The 21424-nt window shown below is 61.0% G+C and overlaps 1 protein-coding gene across 1 annotated transcript in view; it reads left to right on the plus strand.

Annotated features, from left to right (window-relative positions):
• The window catches only part of LOC132536640 (limbin-like), a gene marked incomplete at its 5' end in the record, with an annotated part of 20539 nt that extends 253 nt beyond the window's left edge, over window positions 1-20286 (plus strand). The window contains 7 exons of the mRNA XM_060184775.1: window positions 1328-1376; window positions 2256-2395; window positions 5791-5930; window positions 13700-14024; window positions 15977-16216; window positions 17296-17471; window positions 19963-20286. Coding sequence (XP_060040758.1) covers window positions 1328-1376; window positions 2256-2395; window positions 5791-5930; window positions 13700-14024; window positions 15977-16216; window positions 17296-17471; window positions 19963-20173 — 1281 coding nt within the window. The remainder of the gene's footprint in view (window positions 1-1327; window positions 1377-2255; window positions 2396-5790; window positions 5931-13699; window positions 14025-15976; window positions 16217-17295; window positions 17472-19962) is intronic.
• Window positions 20287-21424: the final 1138 nt, after the last annotated feature.

Consider the following 21424-nt stretch of genomic DNA (forward strand, 5'->3'; position numbering starts at 1 on the left):
ATTTGTTGGATAGAGGCAGCCAAAAATCGAGGAGAGAGAGAGAGAGAGAGAGAGAGAGAGAGACGCCTGCAGCCCTGCTTCACCACTCACGAAGCTTCCTCCCTGCTACAGGTGGGGACCGGGGGCTTGAACCCAGGTAGAACCTGATCTCTCGGGAGTCGGGCAGTAGTGCAGCGGGTTAAGCGCAGGTGGCGCAAAGCACAAGGACCGGCGTCAGGATCCCGGTTCGAACCCCGGCTCCCCACCTGCAGGGGAGTCGCTTCACAGGCGGTGAAGCAGGTCTGCAGGTGTCTGTCTTTCTCTCCCCCTCTCTGTCTTCCCCTCCTCTCTCCATTTCTCTCTGTCCTATCCAACAACGACAACAACAACAATAATAACTACAACAATAAAACAACAAGGGCAACAAAAGGGAATAAATAAATAAAATAAAATATTTAAAAAAAAATTTAAAAAAAGAGCCTGATCTCTCTCTCTCTCTTTTTCTTTCTTTCTTACTTTCTTCTATTTATGGGACAAAGACAGGGAGAAACGGAGTGGGAAGGAAGGGAAGGGGGGGCTGCACTGTTTCATCGCTTGTGAAGCTGCTTCCTGTAGGTGAGGCCGGGCTTGAACCCAGGTCCTCGCACGTTGTAATGTGTGCGCTCAGCTAGGTACATCGCCACCAGGTGACTTCCTCCTCTTCTTCCTCCTTCTCCTCCTCCTTCCTTTTTGAACTTTATTTCATTTGGTAGGACAGAGAGAAGTTGAGAGGGGAGGGGGATAGAGACAGAGAGACACCTGCAGCCCTGCTCCACCACTCGTGAAGCTTCCCGCTTGCAGGTGGGGGCCGGGGACTCGAACCTGGTTCCTCATGTCTGCTAACACGTGCAGTTAATCAGATCTCTCATTCTTTTTGGTGAGACGAGCGTTGCTCCAGTATTTATCTGGTTCTGTTTGTCTTATTGTTTTTGCCTTATTTTTATTGTTGCTGAGCCTTGAACCCACAGATGAAGGCACCCACTGAGCCTGCCCCCCAGGCCCTCTCTCCTTCCTTCCCCTCCCTCCTCCTTCCTTCCCCTCCCTCCCTCCTCTGTCCTGCTGTCCAGTTTCTCTCTCCATGGAAGTCCCTGCCCTGGACCCTCACCCCCTCCGCCCATCTCTCTGTCATTCCTTGTGACCCCGAGGTCATGGGGGGGTCCCTGCAGGGCTGAGTAGGCACCCTGCGTCCACCCTCACCCCGGAGGTCTTGGGGGCAGCAGCCTCGGGGACCCCCCTGCCCGGCCATGGACTCCAGACGCTCTGGGTTGGGGCAGAGTGGGCGCCAGCCTCTGTGTCCCCTTCCTTCTAGAACAGAACCCAGCTCGTGGCTCCTTTCACCGTCACGGCCGAGGAACAAAAATCCGGGTGAGACCCCCCCCCCCGTGGAAGCCCCCTCCCACAGAAATTGAGAGATGAGGGGGAGATAGGGAGAGACAGAGACGCCTGCAGACCTGCGTCACCACTCGTGAAGCTTCCCCCCTGCAGGCGGGAACTTTGCAAGGTGACGTGTGCACTTAACTGGGTGTGCCACCGCCCGCCCCCCCATAGATCCTTTTGTTATTTTTTTCATTTTTGATAGAGACAGAGAGAAATTGAGAAAGAAGCAGCCATAGCGAGAGGGAGAGGCACCGGCAGCCCTGCTTCACCACTCGTGAAGCTTCCCCCCTGCAGGCGGGGGCTGGGGCCTCAAACCCGGGTCCTTGTGCCCTGTGATGTCTGTGCTCAGCCGGTCGTGCCACTAACCAGCCCCCCCACCCGTTTATTTTCTCTGTTTTTATTCGATAGGACAGAGAAATTGCGAGGGGAGGAGAACCTAGAGAGAGAGAGAGAAAACGGGAAAGAGACGCCTGCAGTCCTGCTTCACTGCTTGTGAAGCACCCCCCTGCAGGACTGGAGCGGGGGGCTTGAACCCGGGTCCTTGAGCACTGTCGTGTGTACTCAACGCTGGGCTCCTGAGCGTGTCACAGCACGGAGCTGGTCACTGGCGTTCCTGCAGGACCTGTCCCTCTGCCCAGCCCCCTCCCCCCGGCCTGGGGGAGCATCTCTGTCCTCTCCTGGGGAGCCACCGTTGTCCTCTGAGCTGGTCTGGGGTGTCCCCCGGCCCCCCACGTGCCCCTGGGGTCCGTGTCCCCATGTCCTTCCAGACCTCAGCGCCCACCTCGGGACCAGCCCCCCGGCCCGCCTGGGGCAAGGGGCGGGGAGTGACCAGGAGTGACCAGGACGGACCCCTCTCCCGCCCCAGGTGCTGCCGAGCCACGGGCTCCACGCGGCGGCTTTCCTCGGCGTCCTGCTGCTCTTCCTCGTGCTGACCTGGGTCTCCGGAGTCCTGCTCATTCGACGGCGCTGCTGGACGGGAGACTTGCTCTTCTGGCGCAAGGTGGGCTCTGCGCGTCCCCGCCAACCCCAGGCGCCAGCAGGGGGACAACACCGGCCTCTGAGTCGGGGCGTCTGGTCAGCTGGTCCCGGGTCAGGGCGTCTGGTCAGCTGGTCCCGGGTCAGGGCGTCTGGTCAGCTGGTCCCGGGTCAGGGCGTCTGGGCAGCTGGTCCCGGGTCAGGGCGTCTGGTCAGCTGGTCCCGGATCAGGGCGTCTGGGCAGCTGGTCCCAGGTCAGGGCGTCTGGTCAGCTGGTCCCGGGTCAGGGCGTCTGGGCAGCTGGTTCCAGGTCAGGGCGTCTGGGCAGCTGGTCCCGGGTCAGTGCGTCTGGGCAGCTGGTCCCGGGTCAGGGCGTCTGGTCAGCTGGTCCCGGGTCAGGGCGTCTGGGCAGCTGGTTCCAGGTCAGGGCGTCTGGGCAGCTGGTCCCAGGTCAGGGCGTCTGGTCCACTGGTCCCGGGTCAGGGCGTCTGGTCAGCTGGTCCCGGGTCAGGGTGTCTGGGCAGCTGGTCCTGGGTCAGGGCGTCTGGTCCACTGGTCCCGGGTCAGGGCGTCTGGTCAGTAGGTCCCGGGTCAGGGTGTCTGGGCAGCTGGTCCTGGGTCAGGGCGTCTGGTCCACTGGTCCCGGGTCAGAGCGTCTGGTCAGCTGGTCCCGGGTCAGGGTGTCTGGACAGCTGGTCCTGGGTCAGGGCGTCTGGTCCACTGGTCCCGGGTCAGGGTGTCTGGGCAGCTGGTTCCGGGTCAGGGCGTCTGGGCAGCTGGTCCCAGGTCAGGGCGTCTGGTCCACTGGTCCCGGGTCAGGGCGTCTGGTCAGCTGGTCCCGGGTCAGGGTGTCTGGGCAGCTGGTCCTGGGTCAGGGTGTCTGGTCTGCTGGTCCCGGGTCAGGGCGTCTGGTCAGTAGGTCCCGGGTCAGGGTGTCTGGGCAGCTGGTCCTGGGTCAGGGCGTCTGGTCCACTGGTCCCGGGTCAGGGCGTCTGGTCAGTAGGTCCCGGGTCAGGGCATCTGGGCACGGGTCAGGGCATCTGGGCAGCTGGTCCTGGGTCAGGGCATCTGGGCAGCTGGTCCTGGGTCAGGGCATCTGGGCAGCTGGTGCTGGGTCAGGGTGTCTGGGCAGCAGGTCCCGGGTCAGGGCGTCTGGTCAGCAGGTCCTGGGTCAGGGTGTCTGGTCAGCAGGTCCCGGGTCAGGGCGTCTGGTCAGCAGGTCCCGGGTCAGGGCGTCTGGTCAGCTGGTCCCGGGTCAGGGCATCTGGGCAGCTGGTGCCGGGTCAGGGCGTCTGGTCAGCAGGTCCCGGGTCAGGGCGTCTGGGCAGCAGGTCCCGGGTCAGGGCGTCTGGTCAGCTGGTCCCGGGTCAGGGCGTCTGGGCAGCTGGTGCCGGGTCAGGGCGTCTGGTCAGCAGGTCCCGGGTCAGGGCGTCTGGGCAGCAGGTCCCGGGTCAGGGCGTCTGGTCAGCTGGTCCCGGGTCAGGGCGTCTGGTCCGCTGGTCTCGGGTCAGGGCGTCTGCTCAGCAGGTCCCGGGTCAGGGCATCTGGTCAGCAGGTCCCGGGTCAGGGTGTCTGGTCATCAAGTCCCCAGGCCTCTGCGCTGATAGGCTGGGGTGTCGGTGGGTATTGTCCTGGGACTGTCCCCACCTGTGGACAGAAGCCAAGGCCTTGGGCGTGCACTCTGCCCCTCAGCCCCTCCTTATTCTGCCTTCAGCACCCTCCTTAGCCCTGTTCTGTCTCTTTTTAAACATGTCTTAAGTCAACTTTATTTTATTTTTTATTTTTATATTTAAAATAATTTATTTATTCATGAGAAAGATAGGACAGAAAGAACCAGACATCACTTTGGTACATGTGCTTCCGGGCATCGAACACGGGACCTCGTGGTTGAGAATCCAATGCTTGATCCACTGCACCACTTCCCGGACCACTCAATTTTATTATTGATTAGTTCAGTTCTTTATTTGTGACTAGAGACATCGAGGAATTGAGGAAAGGGGCAGGAGAGAGACAGACACCTGCAGGCCGCTTCACCACTCCTGAAACTTCTCTCCATGCAGGTGGGGACCAGGGCCCTCGAACCCGGGTCCTCGAATAAGTTAAAGTGTATGCTCAGCACAGTGAGCCACCACCCAGCCTCCCCCCCATTTTTTTAAATCTATTTATTTTTTTATTTAATAGGACAGAAGTTGAAAGGAGAGGAGACAGAGAGGGAGAGAGACAGGGAGACACCTGCAGCCCTGCTTCACCACTCATGAAGCTTCTTCCCTTCAGGTGTGGAGTGGGGGCTCGAACCCAGCTCCTTGGGCATGGTCATGTGTGTGCTCAACCGGGCGTGCCACCGCCGGCCCTGATGAGATGTTTCTGTGGCCGGTCCAGCTTGCAGACTTGTTTTCTCTGTGGCGTTACTGTGTCCATGCTCAGGACGGTCACAGCTGCGATCCCCTTTGACAGGAATGTACGACCCTTGTCACCTGCTCAGCAGGGCTGTGTCCTGCTGGGGTCTCTGAGCACCGAGACCATCCCACCTGAGCCTCCCGGCAGTGACACACTCAGAAAATCTGCTGTGTTGTTTCTTTGTCTCTACATATTAATATTTATTTATCCCCTTTTGTTGCCCTTGTTTTTTATTGTTGATGTTATTATTGATGTTGTTGTTATTGATGTCGTCATTGTTGGATAGGCCAGAGAGAAATAGAGAGAGGCGGGGAAAACTGAGGGGGAGAGAAAGACAGACACCTGCAGACCTGCTTCACCGCCTGGGAAGCGACTCCCCTGCAGGTGGGGAGCCGGGGGCTCGAACCAGGATCCTTATGCCATACCTTGTGCTTTGCATCACCTGTGCATAACCTGCTGCGCTACCGTCCAACTCCCATGTGTTGTTTTTAATTATTTCTTCTTATTGCCACCAGATCATCCCTGGGCCTCGGTGCTGACACTATGAATCCACTGCTCCTAGCGGCCATTCCCCCCCCCCCCTTTGTTTTTTTAATTCTTTCTATTACACTTGATAGGACAGACAGAAATTGAGAGAGGAGGGGAAGACAGAGGAAGAGAGACCAGCGACCCTGCTTCACCCCTTCTGAAGAATCCTCACTGCAGGCGGAGAGCGGGGGCATGGGATAGGTGAAGCCCAGTTCCTTGCACAGTCCTTGTGCTTAGTACCATGTGCACTTAACGGAGTGTGCCACCGCCCGGCCCCCTGTTTTATTTCTTATTTGATAGGACAGAGAAAAATTGGGAGTAGAGGGAAGACAGAGAGGTTGAGAGACGCCTGCAGCCCTGCTCCACCGCTCATGAAGCCTCCCCCCCTGCAAATGGGGCGCGGGGGGCTCGAACCTGGGTCCTTGTGCATGGTGCCGTATGCGCTTGACCGGGTGGCCCACCACCCCCTCTTTATTTTTGTCCTTTGCCCTGAAGGCCCGGAGTCAGGAGCACCGGCTGGAGCAGTCTCAGCTCACCTCCGAGGCGGACCTAGAGGAGGACCTGGCTCTCAGTGACCAGATGGTGGGTGTTCTGTGCTCCGAGGACCCCGGCGGCATGCTCCAGGCCCTGGAGGAGTAAGTCTTGCGCGTGGGGGTCTTCTGGCCGCCGGGTGTGGGCTCCGACGCTGCATCCCAGCTGCTTTGGCCTGCTTACAGTGCAGGCTTCCACCCGGCACGAGTGATGGAGTGACGGCTAGGCGCCCCGTGCCCGCCGCGCCACCCCCAGGCTCTGCCCGTGGCCTGTGAGGACAGGCGAGCGTGGAGGTGGGCACGGGGCGGGATGCACACCCAGATCAGCTCGAGGGTACAAGCAAGCACCCGCCTGCCCCTCACGGAAGCACCTGCCGGAGAAGTTTCACGGGTGCCAGAGTGGTTCTCTCTGTGTCTCTTTCCTTCTGATCATTACTGTTGTGCTTTGGTATTTATTTACTAATGGTATTTATTTATTAATGTGATGTGTGCGCTCAACCAGGTGCGCCACCGCCCGGCACTTGTGCTCTGGCGTCTCTCGCCTCCCTGGCGTTGTCTCTGACTCTTACCCTTTATGAGAGCAGGGTAGGGGTGTCCTGCCCCGGCCCCTGTGGGATCATTTGTCTCTGCCAGGCATCTGCAGCTATTTCTTTCCTCATCACTTTGTTTGTTAAAATTTAGTAGTGACTTAATATTGATTTAAAAATGTACAAGATAACGGGGGTACAGTCCCACACCGTCCCCACCCCAGAGTTCTGTGTCCCCAGTCCATCCACTGGACGCTTCAGCTGTTCTCCCAAGGCTGCAGACATGGGCTCGTGATGATTTCTACAGCTGTCTGTCTAGATCTGTCTAGATATGGCCTTTTTTTTTGATTTTCCCATTAGTTGCCCTCATCGCTTTTCATTGTTGTTGTAGTTGTTGTTGTTGATGTTGTTGGATAGAACAGAGAGAAATGGAGAGAGGAGGGGAAGACAGAGAGGGGGAGAGAAAGACACCTGCAGACCTGCTTCACTGCCTGTGAAGCGACGCCCCTGCAGGTGGGGAGTCAGGGGGCTCGAACCAGGCTCCTTATAGATTTGACCTTTTTGTCATAGTCCCATCTTCTCTTCCAAGTCACACCTACACCTGTTACTACATCCTAATGTCCCTGTCTTGTTCCTCTTCTCTCTCTGGGCCCTGATGGAGTTGGGGTTCAGAGCCCTCTGGTCACCTTCCCCTGACATTTCTCTCTCTCTGGGAGCAGGGACCCAAATTCTCTATGGGGAACAGAAGGTGGGAGTTCTGGCTTCTGTCATTGCTTCTCCGCTGGACATGGGTGTTGGCAGGTGGATCCACACCCCCAGCCTGTGTCTGTCTGTCCCTGGTGGGCAGGGCTCTGGGGAGGGGAGGCTCTGGAGCTGTTTCTGCCCTGCAGATCGAGGATGGTCCTTGAGTCATTTTTTTCCTTTTGCTTCTGGGATTATTGCTGGGCCTGGGGCTGGCATGGTGACCTGCCGGGCTAGCTTCAGGGGCAGGAGAGAGACGACCAGGGACTCATGGCTGGGCTGGGATACAGTGCCGTGCAATGCCCTGCTGGCTTTATTCATCTGCATTTATACTCTCCAGGAAGGAAAGAGTAGGGTGGAAACAGGATGTGACATAGAGAGGGTGGAGCAAAAAGAGAGTGCAAACCAGTGGTGGAAAACAGGGTGTGACTAGGAGAGGGGCGGAGCAAATAGAGAGCGCGAGCCAGTGGGATTAAGCCAGTGCCGGTCCCAAACAAAACAGTGATGATGTAAACAGACCACAGCGTCAAGCAGCACAGGGGAACCTGGCGTGAAACGGATAGAAACAGAAGCAGAACGAGCCAAAGGAGAAATGTTGACCAGCAGTGGCCCCCTCACTCCTGGTGCCATACTTTCTCCATTTCTTCAATAGAGGGTGAGAACGGGAAAGAGAGAGAGAGAGAGAGAGAGAGAGAGAGAGAGAGACAACGTGCAGCACTGCTTCTCCATTCCGGAAGCTTCCCCTGCAGGTGGGGAACGGAATCTTGAGCCCAGGCCCTCGCACATGGTAGCCCATGTGCTCTGCCGGGTATGCCACCGCCCGGCCACCACATCCCTAGTGCGGGATTCAGAGAGTGACAGGACTTTAGTTAGAAGTTCTAGGACTCACTGAAGGGTGGGCTGAGAGAGGCACTGAGGAGGGGGTGGCGGCGGGCTGGGAGATAGCCTAGCTGGTAGGAAGCATGCCTCACCAGATGTGAGGTACTTGGTTACATTGGGCCCCAGCACAGCACCCAGGGAGCCCATGGAGGGTGGGCAGGGCTGTGGGGTGTCTCCTCTCTCAGCACCCAGGGAGCCCATGGAGGGTGGGCAGGGCTGTGGGGTCTCTCCTCTCTCAGCACCCTGCACAGCACCCAGGGAGTCCATGGAGGGTGGGCAGGGATGTGGAGTGTCTCCTCTCTCAGCACCCTGCACAGCACCCAGGGAGCCCATGGAGGGTGGGCAGGGCTGTGGGGTGTCTCCTCTCTCAGCACCCTGCACAGCACGCAGGGAGCCCATGGAGGGTGGGCAGGGCTGTGGGGTCTCTCCTCTCTCAGCACCCTGCACAGCACCCAGGGAGCCCATAGAGGGTGGGCAGGGCTGTGGGGTCTCTCCTCTCTCAGCACCCTGCACAGCACCCAGGGAGCCCATGGAGGGTGGGCAGGGCTGTGGGGTCTCTCCTCTCTCAGCACCAGGCACAGCACCCAGGGAGCCCCATGGAGGGTGGGCAGGGCTGTGGGGTCTCTCCTCTCTCAGCACCAGGCACAGCACCCAGGGAGCCCATGGAGGGTGGGCAGGGCTGTGGGGTGTCTCCTCTCTCAGCACCCTGCACAGCACCCAGGGAGCCCATGGAGGGTGGGCAGGGCTGTGGGGTGTCTCCTCTCTCAGCACCCTGCACAGCACCCAGGGAGCCCCATGGAGGGTGGGCAGGGCTGTGGGGTCTCTCCTCTCTCAGCACCAGGCACAGCACCCAGGGAGCCCATGGAGGGTGGGCAGGGCTGTGGGGTCTCTCCTCTCTCAGCACCCTGCACAGCACCCAGGAGCCCCATGGAGGGTGGGCAGGGCTGTGGGGTCTCTCCTCTCTCAGCACCAGGCACAGCACCCAGGGAGCCCATGGAGGTGGGCAGGGCTGTGGGGTCTCTCCTCTCTCAGCACCCTGCACAGCACCCAGGGAGCCCATGGAGGGTGGGCAGGGCTGTGGGGTCTCTCCTCTCTCAGCACCAGGCACAGCACCCAGGGAGCCCATGGAGGGTGGGCAGGGCTGTGGGGTCTCTCCTCTCTCAGCACCCTGCACAGCACCCAGGGAGCCCATGGAGGGTGGGCAGGGCTGTGGGGTGTCTCCTCTCTCAGCACCCAGGGAGCCCATGGAGGGTGGGCAGGGCTGTGGGGTGTCTCCTCTCTCAGCACCAGGCACAGCACCCAGGGAGCCCATGGAGGGTTGGCAGGGCTGTGGGGTGTCTCCTCTCTCAGCACCCTGCACAGCACCCAGGGAGCCCATGGAGGGTGGGCAGGGCTGTGGGGTCTCTCCTCTCTCAGCACCCTGCACAGCACCCAGGGAGCCCCATGGAGGGTGGGCAGGGCTGTGGGGTCTCTCCTCTCTCAGCACCCTGCACAGCACCCAGGGAGCCCATGGAGGATGGGCAGGGCTGTGGGGTCTCTCCTCTCTCAGCACCAGGCACAGCACCCAGGGAGCCCATGGAGGGTGGGCAGGGCTGTGGGGTCTCTCCTCTCTCAGCACCAGGCACAGCACCCAGGGAGCCCATGGAGGGTGGGCAGGGCTGTGGGGTCTCTCCTCTCTCAGCACCCTGCACAGCACCCAGGGAGCCCCATGGAGAGTGGGCAGGGCTGTGGGGTCTCTCCTCTCTCTGCACCAGGCACAGCACCCAGGGAGCCCATGGAGGTGGGCAGGGCTGTGGGGTCTCTCCTCTCTCAGCACCAGGCACAGCACCCAGGGAGCCCATGGAGGGTGGGCAGGGCTGTGGGGGGTCTCTCTCAGTGTGTGTATGTGTGTGTTCATATTTCCTATTTTCTCTCTCCTTTCTTTTCATTTTTCTTTTTCTTTTCTTTTCTTTTTGCCTCCAGGGTTATCTCTAGGACTCAGGGCACCACAAATCCACCGCTCCTGGAGGCCATTTTTCCCAATTCTGTTGTTGTCATTGATGTTGTTGTTGTTGGATAGGACAGAGAGAAATGGAGAGAGGAGGGAAGACAGAGACAGGGAGAGAAAGACAGACACCTGCAGACCTGCTTCACCGCCTGTGAAGCGACTCTGCTGTAGGTGGGGAGCTGGGGGCTCGAACCAGGATCCTTACGCTGGCACTTTGCGCCACTTGCGCTTAGCCCGCTGCGCCCCCGCCCGACTCCCCGAGTCCCCTGTTCTGTGGTCAGAGAGGCTCCCAGGATCGCTGAAGCCCAGCTGTGTACAGGAGCAGAGGGCAGAGCGGGGTGCAGGCTGCTTCTCTGCTGCTGAGAGGAGGCTCCCTGCCTTCCCCGCGGGCATCACTCGTGAAGCTTTCCCCTTGCAGGAGGGGACTGGGGGCGTGAACCCAGGTCCTGCGCACTGTTAATGTGCTTTCAACCACCGTCCAGCCCTCTAGTTTACTTTATTTGTTTGTTTGTTTTTTCATGGGGATTAGGAGGGGGGAGATGGAGAAAGAGAGACGCCTGCAGACCTGCTTCTGCTCATGAGTCTGCCCCCCTGCAGGTGGGAAGTGGAGGCTGGAACCCGGGTCGTCACGCATGACTGTGTGTGCGGCCCACCGATCGTGCCACTGCCTTGCCCTGCCCCACGCCCTGCTTTCTCTGTGCTCTGCAAAGTGACTCTCGGGAGGGAAGTGTTGTCTCAAGGTCTGGTGTTTGCCTCAGTTGAAGGCTGATGTTCCGAGGGCCGGACAGCTGGGGAGGCCTCCCCTCCCCTGCTCACTGGGGCTCTCCCCTGACCCTGGGGGACCCTCTCCACCCCCTCCCCTGCTCACTGGGGCTCTCCCCTGACCCTGGGGGACCCTCTCCACCCCCTCCCCTGCTCACTGGGGCTCTCCCCTGACCCTGGGGGACCCTCTCCACCCCCTCCCCTGCTCACTGGGGCTCTCCCCTGACCCAGGGGGACTCTCTCAACCCCCTCCCCTGCTCACTGGGGCTCTCCCCTGACCCAGGGGGACCCTCTCCACCCTCTCCCCTGCTCACTGGGGCTCTCCCCTGACCCTGGGGGACCCTCTCCACCCCCTCCCCTGCTCACTGGGGCTCTCCCCTGACCCAGGGGGACCCTCTCCACCCCCTCCCCTGCTCACTGGGGCTCTCCCCTGACCCAGGGGTACCCTCTCCACCCTCTCCCCTGCTCACTGGGGCTCTCCCCTGACCCAGGGGGACCCTCTCCACCCCCTCCCCTGCTCACTGGGGCTCTCCCCTGACCCAGGGGGACCCTCTCCACCCCCCCCCTGCTCACTGGGGCTCTCCCCTGACCCAGGGGTACCCTCTCCACCCTCTCCCCTGCTCACTGGGGCTCTCCCCTGACCCAGGGGGACCCTCTCCACCCCCCTCCCCTGCTCACTGGGGCTCTCTGCGGACCCAGGGGGACCCTCTCCACCCTCTCCCCTGCTCACTGGGGCTCTCTGTGGACCCAGGGGGACCCTCTTACCCCCCTCCCCTGCTCACTGAGGCTCTCCACGGACCCAGGGGACTCTCTCCACCCCCCTCCCCTGCTCACTGGGGCTCTCCCCTGACCCAGGGGTACCCTCTCCACCCTCTCCCCTGCTCACTGGGGCTCTCCCCTGACCCAGGGGGACCCTCTCCACCCCCCTCCCCTGCTCACTGGGGCTCTCTGCGGACCCAGGGGGACCCTCTCCACCCTCTCCCCTGCTCACTGGGGCTCTCTGCGGACCCAGGGGGACCCTCTTACCCCCCTCCCCTGCTCACTGAGGCTCTCCACGGACCCAGGGGACTCTCTCCACCCCCTCCCCTGCTCACTGGGTCTCTCTGCGGACCCAGGGGGACCCTCTCCATCCCCCTTCCTGCTCACTGGGGCTTTCTGCGGACCCAGGGGGACCCTCTCCATCCTCCTCCCCTGCTCACTGAGGCTCTCCACGGACCCAGGGGACTCTCCACCCCCTCCCCTGCTCACTGGGGCTCTCTGCGGACCCAGGGGGACCCTCTCCACCCCCTCCCCTGCTCACTGAGGCTCTCCACGGACCCAGGGGACTCTCTCCACCCTCTCTCCTGCTCACTGGGGCTCTCCCCTGACCCAGGGGGACCCTCTCCACCCCCTCCCCTGCTCACTGGGGCTCTCCCCTGACCCAGGTGGACCCTCTCCACCCTCTCCCCTGCTCACTGGGGCTCTCCCCTGACCCAGGGGGACCCTCTCCACCCCCCTCCCCTGCTCACTGGGGCTCTCTGCGGACCCAGGGGGACCCTCTCCACCCTCTCCCCTGCTCACTGGGGCTCTCTGCGGACCCAGGGGGACCCTCTTACCCCCCTCCCCTGCTCACTGAGGCTCTCCACGGACTCAGGGGACTCTCTCCACCCCCCTCCCCTGCTCACTGGGGCTCTCTGTGGACCCAGGGGGACTCTCTCCAACCCCCTCCCCTGCTCACTGAGGCTCTCTGCAGACCCACGGGGACCCTTTCCTCTGTGGACCCTCTCCACCCCTCTCCCCTGCTCACCGAGGCTTTCCTTGGACCCAGGGGGACTCTCTCCACCCCCCTCCCCTGCTCACTGGGGCTCTCTGCGGACCCAGGGGACCCTCTCCACTCCCTTCCCCTGCTCACTGAGGCTCTCCTAGGACCCAGGGGGACTCTCTCCACCCTCTCCCCTGCCCACTAAGGGTCTCCATGGACCCAGCAGGACCCTCTCCGGCCCCCTCATTTGCTCTCTGTCTTCTGTGTCCAAAGCTTCACGGTGTGGACCAGGCCTGGCTACTTGAGGCCGTGCAGCTTCACTCAGACTTAAGTGGAGGGGCTTGGCGGGGGGCACCCGGTTGAGCACACACGTCACTATGCTAGAGGACCCGGGTTTGAACCCCGCTGCCCACCTGCAGGGGCAAGCTTCATGAGCGCAGAGAAGGGCTGCAGGTGTCTCTCTTTCTCTGTCTTCCCCTTTCCATTTCAGTCTCTCTGGAGCTCAGTGCTAGTAATACAGATCCACCCTGGTGGTGATTACAAAGTACAAGTAAGGCTGATGGTAGCGCCGCTGGTTAACTGTTCGAGCCCCCGCTTCCCACCTTCAAGTGAAGCAGGTCTGCAGGCATCTCTCTCTCTCTCTCTCTCTGGCCTCCAGGGTTATTGCTGGGGCTTGGTGCCCACATTACAAATCCACTGCTCCTAGTAGCCATTTTTTTTCCATTTTATTGGACAAGACAGAGAGAAATTGAGAGAGGAGGGGGAGGTGGAGAGGGAAAGAGACAGAGAGACACCTGCAGCCCTGCTTCACCACTTTGTGAAGCTTCCCCCCTGCAGGTGGGTCCTTGCATTCATACTGTGTGCGCTTAACTGGGTGTACCACCGCCTGCCCCCCTCCCTCTCTCGCTCCCCCCTTCCCTCTCAATCTCTCTCTGCCCTATCCAGTAAAAAAAAAAAAAATATATATATATATATATATATGGCCACTGGGAGCAGTGTGCAGGCACCAAGCCCCAGCAATAACCCTGGTGGCAGAAAAAAAAATAAAACTAATAATGATAATAACAATAATAATAGAAATAAAAAGGCAAGGCTGTAAGTGGGGCAGGGGAGGAAGCCCAGCCATGGAGATGGAGCAGGAGGGAGGGAGGCCAGGAGACAGGCCTCCCCCAGGAATCTTCCGGAACCAGGGCACAGGGCATGATGGGTGTCTCTTGACCTTGGCGTTTGTCTCCAGGCTGGAGATTGCCACGCTGCGGCGGGCGGACGCAGCCCTGGAGGCCTGCCGGACACAGGTGAGCAAGGACATCATCGGCCTGCTCCTCAGAGGCCTGGCCAGCAAGAGCCAGCTGTCCCCCCAGGCCGAGGGGGCCTTGGCCGACGCCTTCCAGAAGCAGTTCCTGTGGCTGGACAGGGAAATCCGTGAGGAGCACGGCCGCAAGGTGGTGGCGCTGGTGGCCGAGGCTGAGCTGGAGGCCCAGAAGAGGATGGAGAGGCAGCAGCAGAGGGAGATGGCGGCCTCGGAGGGGTTGGAGAAGCTGCTCAGACACGCGGACGAGAGGGTGAGAGAGGCGGCCCCAGCGGGTGCCCGTGTCCCCCTCCCGCCACTCGGGGGGCCCTCACATGCCCACCACTCCTACACCCACTTCTCCATCCACTCATCTGTCCATCCATCCATCCACTTATCCATCCATCCATCCATCCACTCACCTGTCCATCCTTCCATCTACCCACCCACCCACCCACCCAGCCGTCCACCCACTTATCTGTTCTCTTTTGTCCACTCATCTATCTATCCATCCATCCATCCACTTATCCATCCATCCATCTATCCACTCATCTGTCCCTCATCCATCCATCCATCCACTTATCCATGCATCCATCCATCCCCTCACCCACTCATCTGTTCACTCATCTAACCGTCCATCCATCCATTCACTTATCCATCCATTCACTTATCCATCCATCCATCCATCCATCCATCCATCCATCCATCCACTTATCCATGCATCCATACATCCACTCACCCACTCATCTGTTCACTCATCTATCCATCCATCCAACCATCCACACACTTATCCATGCATCCGCCCATCCACTCACCCACTCATCTGCTCACTTATCTATCCATCCATCCATCCACCCACTTATCCATCCATTCATCCACTCATCTGTCCCTCATCCATCCATCCACTGACCCACTCATCCTTCCACTCTTTTATCATCTATCCATCCACTCACCCACTCATCTGCTCACTTATCTATCCATCCATCCATCCACCCACTTATCCATCCATTCATCCACTCATCTGTCCCTCATCCATCCATCCACTGACCCACTCATCCTTCCACTCTTCTATCATCTATCCATCCACTCACCCACTCATCTGCTCACTTATCTATCCATCCATCCATCCATCCACCCACTTATCCATCCATTCATCCACTCATCTGTCCCTCATCCATCCATCCACTGACCCACTCATCCTTCCACTCTTCTATCATCTATCCATCCACTCACCCACTCATCTGTCCACTCATCCATCAATCCATCCATCCATCCCACCCATTAGTCCACCCACCCATCCACCCATCCATTTGTTCACTTCTCTGCACTCCACCAGGTGAGCCATTTTCTGTCCCTTACTTCAGTTTTTAAAAGGTCTGCTTCCTTACGAGAGAGAGAGAGAGAGAGTCAGAGCCACACGCAGACACAGGCAGTGCTGTGGATCGAACCCAGGACCCCACGTACACAGGGCCCGTGTTCTCCCGCTGGACCGGCTGCCTTGTGGCCGAGCCAGCATTCTGGAACATGCCAGCTGTGTGGTGTGTGCGGCCAGCCCACTCGGGGGCTCCCGCCAGCCTGCCTGTGTGCCCCTGTGGCATGCACGTGTTTGTGCTACACGTGCGCCTGCTTGTGTGCGGCGTGACTGCACGTCGTGTGTGCACACGTTTCTGTCATGCGGTGGGTGTGCATGTGCGGACACGTGCCTGCATTTGCTGTGGTAGAGGCCATATGGCCGCCAGGGGTCCTTGTACAGCACCCCCTGACCCCCTTACGTGATGGCCAGTGAGTGCAGCTAGCTTGCTCCTTGCCTGTGCCCCTCACGTGGTCTTCTAGGCCACGCCCCTCGCAAGCCCCAGACCACGCCCCTAGCACTTATCCCAGGCCACGCCTCTAGGGTATCTCCCCAGACCACGCCCCTATCACATATCCCAGGCCACGCCCCCAATGCATCTCCCCAGGCCACGCCCCCAATGCATCTCCCCAGGCCACGCCCCTAGCGCATATCCCAGGCCACGCCCCTAGCACATCTCCCCAGACCACGCCCCAGCACATTTTCCAGGCCTTGCCCCACATTTCGCAGACCACGCCCCTGCCTCAGGCCACACCCCACACTTCGCAGACCACGCCCCTGCCCCAGGGCACGCCCCCACACTTCGCAGACCACGCCCCTGTCCCCAGGCCACGCCCCACATCGCGCAGACCACGCCCCTGTCCCTCTCCCCGCAGCAGGCCAGCGAGTGCAGCGCTCTCCTGCGGACACTGCAGGGCTTGGAGCAGGAGCAGCTGCGGAGGAGCCTGGCCCTGCAGCAGGAGGAGGACTCTGCGCAGTCGCGGCGGCAGCTGGCGGTGCTCCAGAGGACGGAGCTGCACCGCATCTTCTTCACGCAGATCCAGGGCGCCGTGCGCAAGGGGGGGCTGCAGCCGCAGGCGGCCGAGGAGCTGCTGCGGGACTATTCCAGGGCGCAGGTGCCGGGATTGTGTCCCGTGGTCACTGGCCGGGATTGTGTCCCCGTGGTCACTGGCCGGGAGGGTGTCCTCGTAGTCACTGGCCGGGATTGTGTCCCGTGGTCACTGGCCGGGATTGTGTCCCCGTGGTCACTGGCCAGGAGGGTGTCCCGTGGTCACTGGCCGGGATTGTGTCCCCGTGGTCACTGGCCGGGATTGTGTCCCCGTGGTCACTGGCCGGGATTGTGTCCCGTGGTCACTGGCCGGGAGGGTGTCCCCGTGGTCACTGGCCGGGATTGTGTCCCCGTGGTCACTGGCCAGGAGGGTGTCCCCGTGGTCACTGGCCGGGATTGTGTCCCCGTGGTCACTGGCCAGGAGGGTGTCCTCATGGTCACTGGCCGGGAGGGTGTCCCTGTGGTCACTGGCCGGGAGGGTGTCCCTGTGGTCACTGGCCGGGATTGTGTCCCCGTGGTCACTGGCCGGGAGGGTGTCCTCGTGGTCACTGGCCGGGATTGTGTCCCGTGGTCACCGGCTGGGATTGTGTCCCATGGTCACTGGCCGGATTGTGCCTGGTGTCCCCGTGGTCACAGGCTGGGATTGTGTCCCGTGGTCACTGGCCGGGAGGGTGTCCCGTGGCCACTGGCCAGGAGGGTGTCCCCGTGGTCACTGGCCAGGAGGGTGTCCCGTGGTCACTGGCCAGGATTGTGTCCCCGTGATCACTGGCCGGGATTGTGTCCCTGTGGTCACTGGCCGGGATTGTGTCCTGTGGTCACTGGCTGGGATTGTGTCCCCGTGGTCACTGGCCGGGATTGTGTCCCTGTGGTCACTGGCCGGATTGTGCCGGGTGTCCCTGTGGTCACTGGCTGGGATTGTGTCCCGTGGTCACTGGCCAGGATTGTGTCCCCGTGGTCACTGGCCGGGAGGGTGTCCCCGTGGTCACTGGCCGGGATTGTGTCCCCATGGTCGCTGGCCGGGAGGGTGTCCCCGTGGTCGCTGGCCGGGATTGTGTCCCCGTGGTCACTGGCCGGGATTGTGTCCCCGTGGTCACTGGCCGGGAGGGTGTCCCCATGGTCACTGCCTGTGTTCTCACGTCCCCACAGGAGGCGCTGGAGGAGGCCCTGGACGTGCTGCAGGCCACTCAGCGTTCCCACCTGAGCCAGCGCTTCGACCACAGGGAGGGCCTGGTCCTCAGCATCCAGTCCTTGGAGACCCGCGTGCAGGGCGTGCTGGACGCCGCCTCCGCCCAGCTCACCCTCCTCATCCAGAAGCACGAGAGGTGGGCGGCCACGAACCCAGGGTGGGCCCTGTGCACACGCCCCTGCCCGCTCCACCCGCTCCCCCGGTCTTTATGCCCGGAACCCGGGGCCGGCCCAGAAAGCTTCTCTTCAGCCCTTGTTCTTTCTGCTCTAGTGTGGCAGGCGGAGAGGAGAAGCCTTGCAGCGGCACTGCACCCCATGCGGAATTCTGGGGCGGGGCGGGGCGGGGCGGGACTCAAAGGCCTGCACTCCACCAGCTGAGCTGCCGCCCTCTGTTTATATCCATCTGTCTCTGCCTCTCTCTCTCTCTCTCTCTCTCTCTCTCTCTCTCTCGTCACTTGGGCTTCCTGCTGAAATGACCAACCTACTATTCCTGGAGGTCACTTTTCCCTTTTTACATTTCAATGAGAATTTCACTTTAGACATTTTGTTAACTATTGAGAGAGACAGGAGGAGAGAAAAGGAGAAGCAGACATCACTCTGGTCCATGTGCTGCCGGGGATTGAACTCAGGACCTGATCCCTGCAGTTCTGTGCTTTATCCACTGCGCCACCAAGGCACATCACTTAGTGTAAATGGTTTTTTGTTGTTGTTGTTGTTGTTTGTAAATCTTTATTTGAGACAGAAATTGAGAGCAAGACAGAGAGGCAGATTGGGGCAGACAGAGAGGCAGACAACAGAGACATCAGAGCCCTGCTTCACCACTTGTGGAGCTTTCCCCCTGCAGGAGGGAGCGGGGACTCGAACATGGGTCCTTGCACACTGTAGCCTGTGTGCTCAACCAGGTGGGCCACTGTCTGACCCACGTTAATGCGAGATTTTTGATAGAAATTGGGAAGAATTGAGAAGGAAGGGAATGAAATAGAGAGAGCAGGGCTGTGTGTGGGGGGTGGGGTCTCTCCTCAGCACCCTGCACAGCACCCAGGGAGCCCATGGAGGGTGGGCAGGGCTGTGGGGTCTCTCCTCTCTCAGCACCAGGGACAGCACCCAGGGAGCCCATGGAGGGTGGGCAGGGCTGTGGGGTGTCTCCTCTCTCAGCACCAGGCACAGCACCCAGGGAGCCCATGGAGGGTGGGCAGGGCTGTGGGGTCTCTCCTCAGCACCCAGGGAGCCCATGGAGGGTGGGCAGGGCTGTGGGGTGTCTCCCCTCTCAGCACCCTGCACAGCACCCAGGGAGCCCATGGAGGGTGGGCAGGGCTGTGGGGTGTCTCCTCTCTCAGCACCAGGCACAGCACCCAGGGAGCTCCATGGAGGGTGGGCAGGGCTGTGGGGTGTCTCCCCTCTCAGCACCCTGCACAGCACCCAGGGAGCCCATGGAGGGTGGGCAGGGCTGTGGGGTGTCTCCTCTCTCAGCACCCTGCACAGCACCCAGGGAGCCCATGGAGGGTGGGCAGGGCTGTGGGGTGTCTCCTCTGTCAGCACCAGGCACAGCACCCAGGGAGCCCATGGAGGGTGATCAGGGCTGTGGGGTCTCTCCTCTCTCAGCACCAGGCACAGCACCCAGGGAGCCCATGGAGGGTGGGCAGGGCTGTGGGGTGTCTCCTCTCTCAGCACCAGGCACAGCACCCAGGGAGCCCATGGAGGGTGGGCAGGGCTGTGGGGTCTCTCCTCTCTCAGCACCCTGCACAGCACCCAGGGAGCCCATGGAGGGTGGGCAGGGCTGTGGGGTCTCTCCTCTCTCAGCACCAGGCACAGCACCCAGGGAGCCCATGGAGGGTGGGCAGGGCTGTGGGGTCTCTCCTCTCTTAGCACCAGGCACAGCACCCAGGGAGCCCATGGAGGGTGCGCAGGGCTGTGGGGTCTTTTCTCTCTCAGCACCAGGCACAGCACCCAGGGAGCCCATGGAGGGTGGGCAGGGCTGTGGGGTCTCTCCTCTCTCAGCACCAGGCACAGCACCCAGGGAGCCCATGGAGGGTGGGCAGGGCTGAGGGATCTCTCCTCTCTCCTTCCATTACCAGCATGGCCCCTGTGCGGCCAGGAGTAGCCCCCTCCTTGTGGCTGCCCGTCTCCTGGCTCCCAAGGGCAGGTGGGTGGGGGTCTCTGGTCAGGTGGGGCTCCTGAGCTGGGTTTTGGTCATGGCTGACCCGTGTCCCATGCCCATGTCCCGTGTCCCTGTCCATGTCCCGTGTCCGTGTCCGATGTCCATGTCCCGTGTCCCTGTCTGTGTCCCTGTCTATGTCCCGTGTCCGTGTCCATGTCCCGTGTCCGTGTCTCATGTCCATGTCCTGTGTCCTGTGTCCATGTCCCGTGTCCATGTCCCATGTCCATGTCCCGTGTCCGTGTCCCGTGTCTATGTCCTGTGTCCGTGTCCCGTGTCCGTGTCCCGTGTCCATGTTCTGTGTCCCGTGTCCATGTCCCATGTCCATGTCCCGTGTCTGTGTCCATGTCCCGTGTCTGTGTCCATGTCCCGTGTCTGTGTCCCATGTTCCGTGTCCGTGCCCCGTGTCTGTGTCCCATGTCCCGTGTCTGTGCCCCGTGTCCGTGTCCCGTGTCCGTGTCCGTGCCCCGCAGGGCGGGCTACCTGGATGGCGAGCAGGCGGGGGCCCTGCTGGAGTGCACACACACCGAGGTGTTCGCCATCAAGCAGAAGCTGGAGCAGGAGCAGAAACAGCAGCGGGAGAAGCTGCAGCGGCAGCTGGTCGTGCGGCACAGGCGGGAGATGGTGCAGATGGTGAGGGCGGCCAGGGCGGCCACTCACGCGGAGGCCGGGGTGCTGGGCTGAGTCCTGGGGCCGGCCGGCCGGGTGCTTACTCAGCCCTGGAGAGACTGTGCGTCCCGCTCTTTACTTTGCACTGATTTATTCATCTGCCATTTTGGGTAGAGACAGAAGTGAGAGGGGCGGGGACAGACAGAAGCCTGCAGCCCTGCGGCCGCTCTGGCTCCCTCTGCGGCCGCTCTGGCTCCCTCTGCAGCGGGGAGTGGGGGCGTGAACCTGGGTCCTTGCATGTGGTCACCTGTGAGCTCAACCAAGGGAACCACCTGCTCCTAAAAGATTGTTTCAACCAAAGGCCCTGCTGTGGTCTGTTCTTCCTCTCTCTCCTCTCCTCTCCTGGAGCCTCTCTCTTCCTCTATCTCCCCCTCTCCTTCTCTCTCCCTCTCTCTCTTCCTCCCTCTCTCTCCCCCCTCTCCCTCTCTCCCTCTCTCTCTCCCCCCTCTCTCCCTCTCTCACCCCCCTCTCTCCCTCTCCCTCTCTCCCTCTCTCACCCCCCTCTCTCCCTCTCTCTCTTCCTCCCTCTCTCTCTCCCTCTCCCTCTCCCTCTCCCTCTCTCTCTCACCCCCTCTCCCTCTCTCTCCCCCTCTCCCTCTCTTCTTCTCTCTCCCTTTCCCTCTCTCCCTCCCTCTCCCTCTCTTTCCCTCTCTCCCCCTCTCCCTCTCTCTCCCTCTCCTTCTCCTTCTCTCTCCTCCCTCCCTCTCCCTCTCTCTCCCTCTCCCTTTCTCTTCCCCTCTCTCTCTTTTCCTTTCCCTCTCTCCCCCTCTTCCTTTCTCCCTCTCCCTCTCCCTCTTTCCCTCTCTCTCTGTCTCTCCCTCTCTCTTCCTCTATCTCCCTTTCCCTCCCTCCCTTCCCCCCTCTCTCTTCCTCTCTCCCTTTCCCTCCCTTTCCCTCTCTCTCTGTCTCTCCCTCTCTCTCTCTCTCCCTCTCTTTCCCCCTCTCTCTCCCTCTCTCTGGGGCTCAGTGCCAGCACCACCAATCCACCACTCCCAGCAGCCATCCCCTGACTTCCCCCCCTTTTCTATTTTTATTTGACTGGACATCGAGAAATTGAGAGGGGAGGGAGAGACAGAGAGAGAGAGGGAGAGAGAAACGCTTGCAGCCCTGCTTCAATGCTCATGAAGCTTCCTCCCCGCAGTGGGGGCCGGGGGCTCGAACCCGGGTCTCTGTGTCTGTGATATGTGCGCTTGGCCCGGTCCCTTCTGTCTTAACTGAGAACAGTTCTCCTCCTGCTCCTCCTCCTCCTCTTTTTAAACGTTATTC

The sequence above is a fragment of the Erinaceus europaeus genome, unplaced genomic scaffold, assembly GCF_950295315.1.
Source record: "Erinaceus europaeus unplaced genomic scaffold, mEriEur2.1 scaffold_1185, whole genome shotgun sequence".
In the NCBI taxonomy this organism is placed as follows: domain Eukaryota; kingdom Metazoa; phylum Chordata; class Mammalia; order Eulipotyphla; family Erinaceidae; genus Erinaceus; species Erinaceus europaeus.